This window comes from Ornithorhynchus anatinus, chromosome 8 (genome assembly GCF_004115215.2).
Source record: "Ornithorhynchus anatinus isolate Pmale09 chromosome 8, mOrnAna1.pri.v4, whole genome shotgun sequence".
Lineage (NCBI taxonomy): Eukaryota > Metazoa > Chordata > Mammalia > Monotremata > Ornithorhynchidae > Ornithorhynchus > Ornithorhynchus anatinus.
The window spans coordinates 46,778,475-46,797,094 of record NC_041735.1 but is presented as its reverse complement, the minus strand read 5'-3'; the positions used below and the strand labels follow the sequence as shown (position 1 = coordinate 46,797,094).

General features: G+C 49.1%; 1 protein-coding gene across 1 annotated transcript in view; it reads left to right on the top strand.

Moving 5' to 3' along the window:
• The first annotated feature begins 4,014 nt into the window (after nucleotides 1–4,014).
• The window catches only part of TOP2B (DNA topoisomerase II beta), an 80,047-nt gene continuing 65,441 nt past the window's right edge, over nucleotides 4,015–18,620 (top strand). The window contains exon 1 of the mRNA XM_029071228.2: nucleotides 4,015–4,247. Coding sequence (XP_028927061.1) covers nucleotides 4,185–4,247 — 63 coding nt within the window. The 5' untranslated portion in view covers nucleotides 4,015–4,184. The remainder of the gene's footprint in view (nucleotides 4,248–18,620) is intronic.

Genomic DNA, 18,620 nt, shown 5'->3' with positions numbered 1-18,620 from the left:
CAAATACCATCTTTATTGTTAGAGGGGCAAGTGTCGATGGAGAAGAGTGTAGGGTGGCCTCCCTCTTCCCGCTGCCTTTTTAAAGGGAATTTCCCGCACAACCATCCCTGCTCAGCTCCTCGTTCGGCTTGAAGAAGGGACCTCGCAGTCGAGCGACTTCCAGTAACTCCCTCCTCCTCCATCCCCTTCCCTCCCAAACGACCCTGGGCAGACTCCTCCTCCTTCTTCTTCTTCTTCTCCTTCTCCTTTTCCTCCTTCTCCTTTCTTCTCCTCCTCCTCCTCCTCCTCCTCCTCCTCTTCCTTCTCCTCCTTTCTCCTCCCTTCTTCTTCTTCTTTTTCTTCTTCTTTCTTCTTCCTCCTTCTTCTTCGTCCTCCTCCTCCTTTCTTCTCCCTTCTTTTCTTCTTCCTTCTTCTCCTCCTCCTCCTTTCTCCTCCTTTCTCCTCCCCTCTCCTCCTCCTTTCTCCTCCCTTCTTCTTCTCCCTACTTCTTCTTCCTTCTTTCTTCTTCTTCTTCCTTCTTTCTTCTTCTTCTCCTCTCCCACCCACCATTAAACTCCAGCTCTCCGGTGGGGGGGTGGGGAGGGAGCCTTCCCCTCCGTTGCTACCCGCAATGACGTTGCCCTGGCGACCCCGCCCCTCGCAGCCGGCTTGGATTTTTCTGATTGGCCGAGGGGCCGAGATGGCAGGGCGCTGATTGGCCGGCGGGGCGGCGATGGGCGCCTGTGTGTGAGAGAGAGGGAGGGGGGCGCGCGCGCCTGTGTGTGAAGGGGAAGGGGGGCGCGCGCCTGTGTGTGTGTGTGTGTGTGAGAGAGAGGGGGGGAGGGGGCGCGCGCCTGTGTGTGTGTGTGAGGGGGACGCGCGCCTGTGTGGGTGAGGGGGCGTGGGACTGTGTTGGGGGGGAGGGGCTCGCGCGCCTGTGTGTGTGTGTGAGGGGGAGCGCGTGCGTGTGTGTGTGTGAGGGGGAGCGCGCGCCTGTGTGTGTGTGTGTGAGGGGGGAGCGCGCGCCTGCGTGTGTGTGTGTGAGGGGGGAGCGCGCGCCTGTGTGTGTGTGTGAGGGGGGAGCGCGCGCCTGTGTGTGTGTGGGGGGAGCGCGCGGCTGTGTGTGTGTGTGAGGGGGAGCGCGCGGCTCTGTGTGTGTGTGTGTGAGGGGGAGCGCGCGGCTCTGTGTGTGTGTGTGTGTGTGTGTGTGTGTGAGGGGGACCCGCGCCTGCGTGTGTGAGGGGAGGCGGGCGCGCGCGCGGTGTCATGCCGGCCGGGAGGGAGGCGTCCGGCGCGCTGTTTATTGTCTCCCTCCGAGGGTGGCGGGGAGGAGGACGAGGCGGTTGGGGGAGACAGAGGGAGCGAGGGAGCCCTCCCCGAGGCGCCGCCCCGTCTGGATCACCCCGCTGGGTCCAAGCGCTTAGGACAGTGCTCTGCCCAGGCAGCGCTCGATAAAGACTACTGAATGGTGGTCCTCGTTCTTCCTCCCCCTCCCCTCGCTGCGGTATCGACGCGGCCGCCTCCTCCCCTTCGGCGTCGTCCTTCCTTCCTTCACTAGTATTGATTGAGCGCTGACTACGTGCAGAGCACTGTCCTAAGCGCTTGGAAGCTCCAGTTCAGCCACAGATAGACACTCTCCCTGCCCAGTTTCAGGCTCGCAGTCTAAAGGGGGGGGGGAGACCCACAGCAGAACCAAACAGAACAGAACAAAGCAATAGTATTTATTGAGCGCTGACTATGTACTGAGCACTGTACTAAGCGCCTGGAAGCTCCAGTTCAGCCACAGATAATAATATTGGTATTTGTTAAGCGCTTACTAGGTGCAGAGCACTGTTCTAAGCGCTGGGGGAGATACAGGGTAATCAGATCATCCCACATGAGGCTCACGGTTAATCCCCATTTTACAGATGAGGTAACTGAGGCACAGAGAAGTGAAGTGACTTGCCCACAGTCACACAGATAGAGACCCTCTCTGCCCAATGACGGGCTCCAAGTCTAAAGGGGGGAGACCGACAGCAGAGCCAAACAGAACAAAACAAAGCCATTGTATTTATTGAGCGCCTATTGTGTGCAGAGCACTGTACTAAGCGCCTGGAATGTCCAACTGGGCAACAGATGGAGAGACCATCCTTGTCCAGTGATGGGCTCGCAGTCTAAAGGGGGGAGGCCGACAGCAGAGCCAAACAGAACAAAACAAAGCAATAGTATTTATTGAGCGCTGACTATGTACTGAGCACTGTACTAAGCGCTTGGAATATCCAATTGGGCAACAGATGGAGACCCTCCCTGCCCAATGACGGGCTCGCAGTCTAAACGGGGGGGAGACCGACAGCAGAGCCAAAAGAGAACAAAACAAAAACAAGACAATATCATCAAGATAAATAGAATCAAGGGGATGTACACCTCATTAACAAAATAAATCGGGTAATGAATTATACAAATGGGCACAGGGCTGAGGGGAGGTGAAGGGGAGGAGCAGAGGGTGGGAGGGAGCATTCATTCATTCATTCAATAGTATTTATTGAGCTCTGACTATGTGCAGAGCACTGTACTAAGCGCCTGGAATGTCCAATTGGGCAACAGATAGAGCCCCTCCCTGCCCAATGACGGGCTCGCAGTCTAAAGGGGGGAGACCGACAGCAGAGCCAAAAGAACAAAACAAAAAGAGACATCATCAAGATAAATAGAATCAAGGGGATGTACACCCCATTAACAAAATAAATACGTAATTAATAATGTATACAAATGAGCACAGGGATGAGGGAAGGGGGAGGAGCAGAGGGAAAGGGGGGCTCAGACTGGGAAGGCCTCCTGGAGGAGGTGAGCTCTCAGTAGGGCTTTGAAGAGGGGAAGAGAGTTTGGCAGAGGTGAGGAGGGAGGCTATTTCAGTCATTTTGAGCCATGCCATTATCTTTCTCTTTAGGGGACCTACCCCCTTCTTCTTAGCTCAGTGAGCGCTCAATCAATACGATTGAAAGAATGAAGGATGGGGGGCGGGGGGTGTCAGGCTGTGAAGGCCTCCTGGAGGAGGTGAGCTCTCAACAGGGCTTTGAAGAGGGGAAGAGAGTGAGTGGAGAGGAGGTGAGGAGGGAGGCTATTTCAGTCACTGGGAGCCATGCCATTATCTTTTTCTTTAGGGGCGCTACCCCCTTCGTCTTAGCTCAGTGAGCACTCAATCAATATGACTGAAGGAAGGGGGGGGCGTATCAGTCTGGGAAGGCCTCCTGGAGGAGGCGAGCTCTCAGCCTGACTGGGAAAAGTGGGGCGGAGGTGAGGAAGGAGGCTATTCAATTCATTTGGAGCCATGCCATTATCTTTTTCTTTAGGGGACCTACCCCCCTCTTCTTAACTCACTGCGCGCTCAATCAATATGACTGAATAACTGATGGGGGGGGGGGGCGGGTCAGTCTGGGAAGGCCTCCTGGAGGAGGTGAGCTCTCAGCAGGGCTTTGAAGTGAGTGGGGTGGAGGTGAGGAGGGAGGCTACTTCAGTCATTGGGAGCCATGCCATTATCTTTTTCTTTAGGGGCGCTACCCCCTTCTTCTTAGCTCAGTGCGCGCTCAATCAATACGATTGAATGACTGACAAAGGTGGGGGGGGGTCAGTCTGGGAAGGCCTCCTGGAGGAGGCGAGCTCTCAGCAGGGCTTTAGAAGAGGGGAAGAGAGTGAGTGGGGCGGAGGTGAGGAGGGAGGCTGTCATTTGGAGCCATGCCATTATCTTTTTCTTTAGGGGCGCTACCCCCTTCGTCTTAGCTCAGCGCGCGCTCAATCAATACTATTGAATGACTGACAAAGGGGGGGCGGGGTAGGTCAGTCTGGGAAGGCCTCCTGGAGGAGGCGAGCTCTCAGCAGGGCTGTAGAAGAGGGGAAGAGAGAGAGTAGGGGCGGGCGTTCTGGGCTAGGCCCCGCCGCCTGCGCGCCTCGAGTTTAGGAGCGGCGGTGGGAGGAAGGTCCGGGCGCGCGCGCGCGTGCGCGCCCCTGTGCGGGAGCGCGCCCCTGTGCGGGAGCGCGGGCGGGAGCGGAGCGGGGCCGAGCGCCATGGGGAGCCGGGGGCGGTGCGGGTAGGAGGGCGGACGGGCGGGCGGCCGGGGCGGCCCAGGCGGCAGAAGGAGCCTCTTTTTCCCCGGACTCGCTGCCCAGGAGGAGAAGCTCGTCGTCGGCGGCGCTGCTCCCGGCTCGGAGGCCTCCCTTTGCAGGCGGCCACAATGGCCAAGTCCGGCGGAGGAGGAGGAGGAGGAGGAGGAGGAGGAGGAGGACTGACCTGGGTGGTGAGTCGCCTCCATCCGGGCCCGCCTGGGGGGTCGTGGGGGAGGCCTCGGGCTGGGCCTCCGCATTGTTCCCGGCCCCGCAGCCTCCCCCTCGAAGGCCAGGGAGATGGGTTTTTTGTTTTCTTCCGTCTGTCCTTCCCTGCCCCCACCCCGTTGAGACCGGCAGCCCGCCTTTGGGCCGGTCTCTGTCTCGAATTGGACATTCCCAGCGCTTAGGACAGTGCTCTGCCCCTGGTCGGGGCTCAGGAAATGAAGAAGCATCCCACCGGGGGTGGGGGTTGGGGGGATCTTCCCGCCGCCTTTTGTTCGTCCCCGGGGTCGAGGACACAAGGGGTGGAGGAAACTTTGGAGGGGCTGGCCGGACCCCACCCGGGGTGGGGGGCTCGAGCCTTCTGCCCCCCACCCCCCGGTGACCCCTCGGGTCATCTGCGGTCCGGGCCGAGGACGGGCTGGGGTCCCCCGGCCCGGGGAACTTCTCTTCCAGGGCTCTCCGCTCCATCCACCCATCACAATCCTTCCTTTCTTCCCTCTCACTCCTCATTCGGTCGTGTTTATTGAGCGCTGACCATGGGCAGAACACTGGCCTAAACGCTTGGAATGGACACTTGGGCAGCAGGCATTCATTCAATAGTATTTGAGCGCTGACTATGGGCAGAACACTGGCCTAAGCGCTTGGATTGGACACTTCGGCAGCAGGCATTCATTCCATAATATTTATTGAGCGCTGACTATGGGCAGAACACTGGACTAAACGCTTGGAATGGACACTTGGGCAGCAATTCATTCATTCAGTAGTATTTCTTGAGCGCTTACTATGGGCAGACCACTGGCCTAAGCGCTTGGAATGGACATTTCGGCAGCAGAGACCATCCCTGCCCAATGTCGGGCTCACAGTCCAAACCTCTCCCCTCCCCCCTGCCAATCCCCCCCCCCTCCAAACAGACACAGAGGGAAAGAAGGGGGCTGAAAATCCCTCTCACCCACCATTTATCCCTTCTACCAAAAGACTGTATAGTAAATAATTATGGTATTTGTTAAGTGCTTACTATGCGCAGAAAACTGTTCTAAGCGCTGGGGTAGATACAGGGTAATTAGATTGTCCCACGTGGGGCTCCCATTTTTTAATCCCCATTTTTACAGATGAGGTCACGGAGGCCCAGAGAAGTTAAGTTGTTTGCCCAAGGTCACACAGTAGACAAGTGGTGGAGTCGGGATTAGAACCCACGACCTCTGACTCCCAAGGCCAGGCTCTTAAGACTCAGCTACGCTGTCTTCCAGGTTTTCCAAACGTACTGAAGGCCACTTTGTAGCAACCGACTTGGCCCGGGGTTGTCCCTCGGCGGCAGGGTGAAATGAAAAGACAGTCCTAGGAAAACGGATTAATCAACGACGGTATTAATTAAGGGCTGACTATGCATGGGCCAGGCTGCGGTCTCAACGCCGGTGGGGGTCGGTACGAGGGAATGGGGTCGACCCACGTGGGGCTCACCGGCTTGAATCCCCCCCCCCCCTTACAGATGAGGTCACGGAGGCCCAGAGAAGGGATTTGCCCAAAGTCACACCGCCGGTAAGGGGCGGGGTCTGGATTAGAACCCACGGCCTCCGACTCCCAAACCCGGGCCCTTGCCACTAAGCCACAGTGCTTCTCGAGGCATTGTGGAAAACAATCGGGGTGAACAGTGCTTGGCACATAGTGAGCGCTTAACAAATACCATCATCATTATTATTATTAGAGGGCCAGGCTGGGCTTTCACAGGTCTACAGGAAAACGCTGTAGAAAGGGATAGAGGTGAAAGGGGGGTGGGGGGAGACCCCTCCTGGGTCCCGAAATTGGAGCGGAATAAGAAAAACCCTAAGGGGACCCGGTTCCCACGGGCGATCAATAATTCACACCGGCATTTCACTTGCTGCTCAATATTGAGTTCACACTAGGGTCATTTCCTTCGTGTAACCAACGAGAACAACCAGTCTGTTGGCCCCACTAGATAAACGAAAAAGTTTTCTCTACTGCATTATGCCTTCTTGAACTCCTCCTTTCGTAACAATAACGGGGGCGGGGGGGGGGGGGGGACCTTTTCAGTACTGAAGGGGAACCTATTAAACTTCTAAGTTAAACTTCGGTGCAACCGAGATGAACAAGCCTCTCCTCCTAACTTGTGACATGGTATTATTGCAGGAGATGGGGATTCATTGTTGCTAGGCCCTAGAACTCTTTAGAGGAGGTGGGGATTGTTGCAACTTTTTGTGGCTTTAATGTTTCAAGTAGAATGTACAGTAGATATTGTAGTAAATGGCAGGCTGGAATGCTTTGCTTCTGGAACTGTGAAAACTTGTGGAAAAGAAGTATTGTCAGATGAACCTTCTTTCACAGAGTTGTAGCATGTGTCCTGCCCTAGATATATACATTGGTGGGATCACAGTACTTTTGTAGCACGTTGTGCCAAAACCCATTAGCAGACTATGTATAATAAGTAGTTCAGACTCTCGAATCAGCAGTTTCGCATTATTCGGTCTCTTTAGTTTTTAATGGTAAACACCTGAATTTGAAATGCAGCTTCCTTCTGAATGGTGGGAAAAGTGTGTATGTTGAAGAAGACTGGTAATTTCATTTTCTAGTGTATTTTCCTAAATGTACCATTTAGAAACCCACGGTTGTACTTCCCTGGTGGATGAGCAACATTTTTTTCCCTTTAATCAAAGCTCCGCCAAAAGAAAATCAGGAATAGGGATCAAGACTTTTTTTTTTTGGTTGATTATGATGACAGTAAAGCAAATTTTTCAGGCTAGCCTTTTAAAATTCATGAGTGTGATTCTGATTTATTACAGTTGGCCTTCTTATAAATGTCAAAAAAATCAGACCATGGCAGAAAAATGTAATTTTTGCCCTAATGAAAAGCAACCCCCCATTACTTTTCTGGCCTACGTCTTTCTTTCACATTTTGATTTTGAAGAAAGTTCCTTGAATCGATTTCAGCTTTACCCATCTTCAGAGCCCCTCTTGGGTGAATTAACTGTTGGCGGTTCTTACTTTGGATTGTCAAATTTTGGAATTACTTGTCTTGGCCTTTTATTTTGTACAAGAACCATTGTTCTGAGTTTAGTGCCTTCAACCAGGTTTTAAATATTAAAGGTTCCTAAGGTTACAGATTTGGGGCAAGAGAGTTTTCTCCCTCCTTCCTTTGTATAAGTTCTTGGGAGACTTGATCAGAGTGAAATATCTTTTTCTTTTTCTTCATTACTCCTTGGTGCTCAGGTAGCCCCACTTTCCCCATGCTCAGTGGGGAAGGAATAGGGATTGGAGGGAAATGGAGTGCATTGTGGGCCTACCCTACCAAATTACCATGTTTTTGTGTGAGGGGGGTGGAGTATTGGGAAAAACAAAATATGGGGAGTGAAGGTCTGCTCAGATAAATGTGGAGAAAACTTAAACTTCAAATTATACTTTGAACTTGGAATCATGCTGCTTGGCTCCCTAAAGCAATACTCATTGTGCTGCTTCCAAAATGTGACAAGGCACAGATTTAAATTCATGTATGGAATCTAAACCTAATTGAACAAAGCCTACTCGTAGATCTTTTCTGTTAAGATCAGAACAGGTTTGTTGATTTCATTGCTGCCACTACAGGAATGGGGTGATCATCACCAGTAGGTGTTCAAAGTGTTGCCCTTTGAACTGCTGGGGAACATTACAATAGGATGAGAAACACACAGCCCCTGCCCTAAAAGAACTTTCAGTCTAATGAAAGAGATATGTGGGAAAACAAAGCGCAAATACACTAACGGGAGAGTAAAACTAAGAATAATAAAAGGCATAAAGTGAAAGGTGAATGGAACACAAGTGCTAATTTGATCTATGACACAAGTAGGCAGGGAGTGTCTCTTGTAAAAACTGGCCTCTTCAGCTAAGGGTGTGTCGAATTTAAGGGGCAGTGGAGATCGTGCAGAGGGAATGTCATGCCCATTGGGTTGGAACTGAGTGGCGTACAGTTAGAGGAGGTTAACTCGAGAGGAGTGAAGAATGTGAGCCGGAGTGTAATAGGAGAAGAGAAAGGAAAGGTAAGAAGGAAACAGCTGGTGGAAAGCTTTGAATCCAATGAGGAGGAATTTCTTTTTCATGCAGAGAGAAGTGGGTAGCCATTGCAGGTTTTTGAGGCCTGAATTCGGGCCTTCTGAATGGCATTTTAGGAAGATGACCCAGGCCTTTGTAGAATAGACTGCATAGAATAGTCCAAAGAGGTCAGAAGCTATCTGTAGGGCAATCAGTAAGGAGACTGATGCAGTAACCCAGTCAGGAGCAGCATGGCCTAGTGCAAAGAGCATGGGCCTGGGAGATAGAGGACCTGGGTTCTACTCCTGGCTCTGCCACTCGCTGTTGTGTGATCCTCGGCAAGTAAATTAACTTCTCTGGGTCTGTTTCCTCAACTGTACACTGGGGTTCAGTGTCTGTTCTCTTAGACTGTGAGCCCCATGTGGGACAGGGACATTAATTTCTATCTGCCCCAGCACTTGAAAGAGTGATTGACACATAGTAATAATAATAACGATGGTGTTTGTTAGGCACTTAGTATGTGCATGGCACTGTTCTGAGGGCCGGGTATATACAAGGTAATCAGGTTGGACACAATCCCTGTCCCACCTGGGGCTCACAGTCTTTATTCCCATTTTACAGATGAGGTAGCTGAGGCCTAGTGAAGTGACTTACCCAAGATCACACAGCAGACAAATGGCAGAGCTGGGTTTAGAACCTATGACCCTCTGACTCCGAGGCCTGTGCTTTCTTCACTTGCCATGCTGCTTCTCTAGTAAGCAGTCAACAAATATTATTATTATTATTATTATTATTATTATAACCATGAGAGTGGAGAGGAAGGGCCAGACTGGGAAATGGAAGTGGAAGAAAAACCAGACTAATTTTCGGAGATGACAGTTAATGAGATTGTGAGCTTCTGGGACACGGTGGATTGTAGTATTGTTAAACGTGATGGGAAAGTGTGGAGATATGGTGTGGGATAGAAGTTGAGAAATTCAGTGGTGGAAGCAATGGGGTTTTTTTCTGGGACCACTCACCATAGAAATTCCCAGAAAAATTGTTCTTGTTCCTGGGCCCTCTAGCTCTTATTTCAGTGGGTATGACTTTCATTTGTGGCATTCAATAAAAGTTTACATTAACGATTTAGGGACCCTTTTAATTGGGTTATTTGATATTGAATTCATCTCTTCTTTTAACATAATTAAAATTTTTGAAGGAATCTTCCTGAGAATGGACTGTGGATATAATGGCTTGATTAGTCTTGAATATGGATGACTGTGAATGCATTTATGGAAATATGAGCATACAATTAAGTCCGCAACCTTGGTGTCACCCTAGACTTTTTTTTGTTGTTTAAGTTCTTACTCTGGGTCAAGCACTGTTCTAAGGTGTGGAACAGGTAGAAATTAATCAGATTGGACCCAGTCCCCATCCCACATGGGGCTCACAGTCTAGGAGGGAGAACGGCTATTGAATCCCCATTTTGCACGTGAGGAAAACTGATGCACAGAGGAGTTGTGATGTGCCCAAGGTCAGACAGCAACCAAATGGCAGAGTCAGAATTAGAACCCAGATCCTCTGATATAACAAGCCCATGATTTTTCCATGTGGCCGCACAGCTTCGGGCCGTGCTTCTAACTGTCCTTTAGCGCTGTCAACTGCCAAAATCCGTCGATTCTTCTGCTGTAACACTGCCTCTCCACACAAATAATAACCACACTATTTCATGCTCTAGTTATGATTAGACTGTTGTATCAGCATCTTCTGCATTTCTCCAGTCTTCCATAACCTCCAATGGCCACCTGGTTCCCTCTGTATCAAGCAGAAACTCCTTGCTGTTGGCTTCTCTTCGTTCCAGACTGGTTTCTGATCCTGTTCACCCTTCCTCCTACAAACTGTTTTTTTGCAGCTCCCGTTAGATGATTTTGTGCCCATGGCTCTACATCCCCACACTCAAAACTATTTACTGAGTCCTTATTTTGTGCTGAGCACTGTACTAAGCACTTGGGAGGGTACAACAGTGAGAAGCAGGGTTGCTTACTGGAATGAGCATAGGCCTAGGAGTCATAGGACTTGGGTTCTAATTCCAGCTCTGCAACTTGTCTGCTGAGTAACCTTGCTGAAATTACTTCTGTGCCTCAGTGTCCTCATCCCCAGTGCTTAGAACAGTGCTTGGCACATAGTAAGCGCTTAATAATACCATAATTATGATAGAGAAGTGCCACGGCTCAGTGGATAGAGCACGGACCTGGGAGTCAGATGGTCATGGGTTCTAATCCCAGCTTGGCCACTTGTCCGCTGTGTGACCTTAGGCAAGTCACTTCTCTGTGCCACAGTTACCTCATCTGTAAATTGGGGATTGAGACTGTGAGCTCCACCTGGGACAGGGACTGTGTCTAACCCAATTTGCTTGTATCCACCTCAGCGCTAAGTACAGTACCTGTTAAATGAGGATTCAATAAACGATCTGGGCATGTCACTCCCCTTCTTAAACAACTCCAGTGGTTGCCTATCGACCTCCGCTCCAAACAAAAACTCCTCACTCTAGGCTTCAAGGCTCTCCATCACCTTGCCCCTTCCTACCTCTCCTCCCTTCTCTCCTTCTACCGCCCACCCCGCACGCTCCGCTCCTCTGCCGCCCACCTCCTCGCCGTCCCTCGGTCTCGCCTATCCCGCCGTCGACCCCCGGGTCACATCCTCCCGCGGTCCTGGAACGCCCTCCCTCCTCACCTCCGCCAAACTGATTCTCTTTCCCTCTTCAAAACCTTACTTAAAAATCACCTCCTCCAAGAGGCCTTCCCAGACTGAGCTCCTCTTCCCCCTCTACTCCCTCTGCCATCCCCCCTTCACCTCTCCGCAGCTAAAGCCTCATTTTCCCCTTTTCCCTCTGCTCCTCCACCTCTCCCTTCCCATCCCCACAGCACCGTACTCGTCCGCTCAACTGTATATATTTTCGTTACCCTATTTATTTTGTTAATGAATTGTACATCGCCTTGATTCTATTTAGTTGCCATTGTTTTTACGAGATGTTCTTCCCCTTGACGCTGTTTAGTGCCATCGTTCTTGTCTGTCCGTCTCCCCCGATTAGACTGTAAGCCCGTCAAACGGCAGGGACTGTCTCTATCTGTTGCCGACTTGTTCATCCCAAGCGCTTAGTACAGTGCTCTGCACATAGTAAGCGCTCAATAAATACTATTGAATGAATGAATAGTAAGCGCTCAATAAATACTATTGAATGAATGAATGAATGAATACTTGTTCTCCAACTTAGAGGTACATGTGGGACAGGGACTGTCAGACCTACTTATCTTGTATCTACCCCAGCACTTAGTACAATGCTTGGCAAGCAGTAAATGCTAAGTACAGTTTTTATTAGAGAAAGAGGATAAATGTGGGATTAAGTTGATTGAGTGCCTTAAAGCAGGAGTTTCTACTTGACATGGAGAGGAATGGGCAGCCATCGGAGGTTTTTTGAGAAGTAGGGGGACCTGCAGAAAACAATGTATTAGAAGAATGTTCTGGGAAGCGAAGCGTGGACTGGAGGGGAGAGAGGCTGGAGACAGGGAGGCCAGTGAGGAGGCTGCTGAAGTACTCAGGCCAGGTTATGACAAGTGATAGGATCAGCATGGCAGCAGCCTGGATTTTTTTTTTTCCTGTGGTGTTTTTTAGCGCTTCTTTGTGTCAGGCACTGTTCAAAGCACTGGAGTAGATAAAGGCTAATCAGATTGGACACAGTCCATGTTCCACATGGGGCTCTCAGTTTTACTCCCCATTTTACAGATGAGGTAACTGAGGCACAGTGAGATGAAGTGACTTGCCCAGGGTCACACAGCAGACATGCAGCAGAGCTGGGAATAGAATCCAGGTCCTTATGACTCTCAGGCCCGTGTTATTTCCACTAGGCCAATCTGCTCTGTATATGACACATCGCCACCCTCCCCACCTTCAAGGCCTCATAAAAATCACGTCTACTCCAAAAACCTTCCCTAATTAAGCCCTTATTTCCCCTACTCCTCTCCCTTCTCCATCACATATGCACTCAGATCTGTACCCTTTAAGTACTCGATATATCACCGGACCCACAGTGCTCATTTACGCATCCGTAATTTATTTTAATACTTGTCTTTCCTTCAAGACTGTAAACTCATTGTGGGCAGGGAACGTTTCAACCAATTCTGTTGTATTCTCAGAAGAAGTGTTGTCCAGGGCACAGGTGGGTGGGGCAGAGTTTGAGAGGAGGCAGGAGACACCTTGAGAGGCAGCTGGGAGTGTGAAGGCATTGGGAAAGCTAAAATAGAATTTAGGGAAGTTCACCTCAGAATGTCAGCTACTTTGTTTTCACACAATAAACTCCCAGCTCTGCTCCTGTCTACTGTGTGACCTACGGTAAGTCACTTAACTTCTCTGTGCCTCATTTGCTCATTTATAAAATGGGGATTCAATACCTGTTCTCCCTCCTACTTAGACTGTGAGCCTTGTGTCGGACCTGATTAACTTGTATTTAAAATAATAATGGTGGTATTTATTAAGCGCTTATTATGTGCAAAGCACTATTCTAAGCGCTGGGGGGATACAAGGTGAACAGATTGTCTCACGTGGGGCTCACATTTTTAATCCCCATTTTACAGATGTGGTAACTGAGGCACAGAGAAGTTAAGTGACTTGCCCAAAGTCACACAGCTGGCAAGCGGTGGATCCTGGATTTGAACCCATGACCCCCAAGCCTGAGCTCTTTCCACTGAGCCACGCTGCTTCTCTTAGCCACGCTGCTTCTTTTAATTATTAAGAGACTAATTATGACTAATTATGAGAATAATATGCTGCTTCTCACATATTTAGTCCAGCGCTTAGAACAGTGCTTGACACATAGTAAGTGCTTAATGAATACCACTCTTTTCAATGATTATTATGAAGGGGGAGTCCCAGGCATGGGGTCAGTGGTGAGAGGTAGGTGAGATCAAGGTACAGTGAGTAGGTTGATCTTAGAGGAGTGAAGTGCGCAGACTAGGTGGAAGAAGAAAACCAGTGAAGTAACGTAGGAGGGGTTGAGCTGATTGAGTGCTTTAAAGACAGTGTTTTTGTTGAGAAGGTGGCTGGGCAACCACTGGAGGTTCTTGAGGAGTGTGGACTGAATGTTTTTTTAGAAAAGCGCACCAGGCAGCAGAGTGAAGGGAGGACTGAGGCGGAGAGAGATGAAAGGCAGGAAGGTCAGTGAGGAAGCTGATGTAGTAACCTGGGTGGGCTTGGATAAGTGCTTGGATTAAAGTGGTAGCAGTTTGGTTGGAGCGGGAAGGATGGATTTTAGTAATGTGAAGGTAGAACGGACAGAATTTGGTAACGGAACGTATAGGTTGAATGAGAGAGAAGTGAGTCGAGGGTAATGCCAAGGTTATGGGGTTGTGAGATGGAAGATAGTGATGTTGTGTATAGTGATGGGGAAGACGGGGTTTGGGTGGGAAGATGAGTTCTGTTTTGGACCTGTTAAGTTGGAAATGTTGGAGGGACAGCCAACTAGAGATATTCTGAAGACAAGAGGAAATAGGAGACTGCAGAGAGGGAGAGAGGTCAGGGCCGGAGAGAAGGATTTGGAAATCATCCGTGTACAGATGGTAGTGAATGAGTTCTCCAAGGGAGTAGTGCAGATGGAGAATAGAAGGGGACCCAGAATTGAGCCTTGAGGCACTCCCACAATTAGATGAAGGGAAGAAGAGGAGGTGCCTGCCAAAGAGACCGAGTACGAGCTGTCAAAGAGGTGGAAGAACTAGGAGAGGACAGTGTTAGTGAAGTCAAGGTTAGATAATGTTTCCAAGAGAAAGGGGTGATCCACAGTGTTGAAGGCAACTGAGAGGTAGGGGAGGATTAGGGTGGAGTAAAGGCCGTTGGGAAAGTTCACCGTAGACATTTGATGATTTGCCTGTTTGCCCTTCTTGTGACCACAGAAGCCTGTTTTCTCCACATGCCGGAGAGAAAGGTAAAGCCCAGAGGGAAAGTAGTGGCTGGAGATGGAGACCACAATCACTCTTCTCAGGGCAGTCCAGTCCCATAGTGGGCACGTTAGTAGGGCAAGCTTACTTGAGCCTCCTCTTTGACAATCTCTGCACCCCAATCCCTACTAGCCCCCTCTTGTCTCCTTCCCTTGTCTCCTTTCTTAAGCCCCTTGCTGTGGCTCCTTGAGACTCAAAGGTGGTGACTTCAGTACTTCAGTACAGTGTTCTCACCTCTAGTAAGCACGCAATAAATACCCTTGATTGAACTAAATTTTCCAACAACTGAAGGAGCTGTTTGCCGGGCAAAGTTTGTTTCTGTTTCCTGAGAGGAGTTTGCCTCTCATTCCTCGGTGGAGATAACTCGGTGGAGATAGTCTACCAGAAGCCTTTAAGATTCAAAAAGAAAAGCCTGGCTTCATCTTTGCTCGTCTCTTCCCTGCTGCGTTCTCCTTCTCTGTTATGTTGGCCCTCCCTGATGGCCATCTTCAACTGTTCACTCTCAAATGGCTTCTTCTCCATTGCCTTCAAAAATCTTTGTGTATCACCTGCCCTAAAAAAACTCCCTTTACCCCTGACTGCCCCTAGTTACTGCCCCATCCCCCTTATCCAACCTCCCCAGACTCCTTGAGCAATTTGCCTCCTCCCGCTGTCTTCACTTTCCTCCAATTCTCTTCTTGCCTCCATTCTACCTTCTGCCTCATGCACTACACCAAAACCCCCCCTCTCAAGTCACCAATAACCTTCTTGCCAAGTCATAACTTCTATTCCATCCTAATCCTCCTTGACCTCTCAGCTGCCTTCAACATTGTGGACTACCCCCTTCTCCTAGAAACTTCCAACCTTGGCTTCACTGACACTGTCCTCTGTTGGTTCTTCTATTACTCAGACTGCTTTTTCTTAGTGTCTTTTGCAGGCTCGATCAATCAATCGTATTTATCGAATGCTTGCTGTGTGCAGAGCACTGTACTAAGCACTGGTAGAGTACAATATAAAAGTCGGTAGACATGTTCCGTATCCACAATGAGCTTACAGTCTAGAGGGAGAGACAGACATTAGTATAAATAAATTGCAGATATGTATATAAGTGCTGGGGGCTGAGAGCGTGGTGAGTAAAGGGAGCAAATCTAAGTGCAAGGGTGACACAGAAGGAAGTCAGAGAAGAGGAAATGAGGGCTTAGTCAGGAAAGGGCTCTTGGAGGAAATATGCCTTCAGTCATTCTCCTCCTTTGCCAGATCTTTCTCCTTTTCTCGTATTTCCTCCTGCCTTCAGGACCCGTCTTCTTGGATATCCCTCCAACACCTCAAACTTAACATCTCCAAAACAGAACTCCTCATCTTCCCCTGACTTTTTCATCACTGTAGACAGCACCATCCTCCTCCCTGCCTCACAAGCCCGTAACCTTGGCGTTATCTTCAACTCAACTCTCTCATTCACCCTACATATTAAACTTGTCACCAAATCCCGTTGGTTCAACTTTCACATAATAAAGCCTGCCCTTTCCTCTCCATCCAAACTGCTACTGTATCAATCCAAGCACTTATCCAATCCAATCAGACAATGGTACTTACTGAGTGTTTACTATGTGCAGACCACTGTACTTAGTGCTTGGGAGAGTACAATGCAACAGAATTAATGGAAATGTTCCCTGCTCATAATGAATTTACAATCCTACTTTGATTACTGCATCAGCCTCCTTGCTGACTTCCCTGCCTTCTGTCCTCCCTCACTCCAATCCATATTTTCCTTTGCTGCCCTGATCATTTTTCTACAAACCCGTTCTGTCCATGTTTTTTCCACTCCTTAAGAACCTTCAGTGGTTCCCTAGCCACCTTCACATCAAGCAGAAACTCCTTACCATTGGCTTCAGAGACCTCAGTTACCCTGCCCCTTCCTACCTCACTTCTCCGATTTCCTACTGCAGTCCAGCCCAGAGACTTCATAACTTTAATGCCAACCTGCTTTCTACCTCAGTCTTGTAATAATAATAATAATAATGTTGGTATTTGTTAAGCGCTTACTATGTGCCGAGCACTGTTCTAAGCGCTGGGGTAGACACAGGGGAATCAGGTTGGCCCACGTGGGGCTCACAGTCCCCATTTTACAGATGAGGGAACTGAGGCACAGAGAAGTTAAGTGACTTGCCCACAGTCACACAGCCGACAAGTGGCAGAGCTGGGATTCGAACTCATGAGCCCTGACTCCAAAGCCCATGCTCTTTCCACAGAGCCACGCTGCTTCTCTTAAGCATGCAGTCTTGTCTATCTCAAGACAAGCAGTCTTGTCTATCTCACCCACCAACCCCTCACCTCTAGCCTGCCTCTGGCCTGTAAAACCCTCCTCTTTCATATCCTACAGATGATCACTCTCCCCACCTTCAAATTCTTATTAAGATCACCTCTCCTCCAAGAGCTTTCCCCAACTAAGCCCTATTAACTCTTCTTCCACTCCCTTCTGTGTCACCCATGCACTTGGGTTTGCACTCTTTATTCACCACATCCTCAGCTCCGCAGCACCTAGGAAAATATCTTTTATTTATTTATATTGTCTATCTCCTGTAAACTTCAAGTTCCTTGTGGGCAGAGAATGTATCTACCAACTCTGTTATATTGTACTCTCCCAAACACATTACAGTGCTCTGCACAGAGTAATCATTCAATAAGTACAATCGATTGAGGGTCCTGCTCAAGAAACAGATTGTAGGCTCCTTGGCCTGGCTTTGTGTTTACAACTTGCATTTTACTCCCCCAAAGTTCTTAGTAAAATGCTCTGCATGTTGTAAGTGCTCAGTAATGCCATTGATTGCTGATGTGGTAAGTTTACCCATTTCTCACGTCGGTAATACTTTTTGGAGATGTTAAGCCAGAGAAATAAGGATCTAGATTTCTGGTGTGTGAACTGAGGTTTTAGCTTTCCCTTTAAATTTCAGTCGTCCTCTTAGTGAATTATTGCTTGTAGTTGTTACATCTGCAAATTTCCCCTCAACATGGTCGTCAAAAACTCTATGGCCTCTTATGCTTCAAAGCCTTATTGAAGGCATATCTCCTCCAAGAGGTCTTCCCAAAATAAACCTCAATTTCCTCATCTCCCACTCCCTTCTGTGTCATCTCCCTGACCTGCTCCCTTTGCTCTTCCCCTCTCTCAGCCCCAAAGCACTTATGTACATATCTGTAATTTTATTTGTTTGTATTGATGTCTGTCTCCCCAACTCTAGACTGTGAGCTCATTGTGGGCAGGGAATGTCACTGTTTATTGTTGTATCACACTTATCTAACTGCTTAGTACAGTGCTCTGCACACAGTAAGTGCTCAATAAATACAATTGAATGGATGAATGAAAAGGCAAAAGCAAGTTTCAAGTGGAATTCTGGCTCTCATCTCCTAACAGTCTACTTCTTCTGGAGGTCCAGTCTCAGGTGATGTGGGGTGATTTCATGTCTGTGTGAGCTGTCTTATGATTTCCCAAATCTAACTCTCTTACTCTTGTCTTCGACCTCTTATTCCCCATTGGCTCCTTTACCTTGTCTGTAAACCTGCTCAAGCCTCTCTCTTTTTTTTTCTATAAAAAGACCCTTCTTTGAATTCCGCTGCATTCAGGACCACCGTGTGCAGGTCCTAGAGTCCCCAGGAGACCGAAAAGCTGGAGACTGAGTCAGGATCTATCCCGGGGTCAGTCCCCGCCATGCCTGGTGGAGAGCTCCTTGTTTCTGGCAGTGGAGGATCTCTCTGGACTGTTTGACCAGCCTTTGAGCTCCCCCAGCCCCGGCACCTGCCCAAGTTAGCCATTTCAGCTCAGGTGGCTTGGCCATGGAAACAGTGCAGCGGGACCGGGGTGCGGTGGAGAAGGGCGTGCAAGTTAATTCATTGCGCTCCTGTTATGTACAGAGCACTCACTGTCTAGGCGTCTAGGAGAATATACCATTCTGTCCCTCCCCATTCCTGTTCTTTCTCTCCTTTTCTCCTCTAATTTCCTTCTCCTTCTTTCCTCTTTCTCATCTTCTTTTGTGCTCCTCTTCTCCTCTCCTCCCTATACATTGCCCTAAATTCACTCTGATTCTCAAAATGAAAAACTGGCCTCCCAGGGTTGCAATATTCGTGGTACTTGTGTAACAAATATATCCTGGACTCCGATACAATGTTCCAACACCTGCTGCCAAAGCCCAGGGTTTTTGAACTCTCTATGGAGACTTGTTTTGTGCCAGTCTAACCACGGGGCAAGAGGACTAAGTGTAGCTTTCAGAGAACTGCCTTTATTTTCTCTAAAAGTCATATGCGTCTGTGTTCTGTGATCTGACATAGGGCTTCACATTGTGAAGATTGCTGAACAGAGACAAGATGGCTAAAGAGTTTAAAACTCTG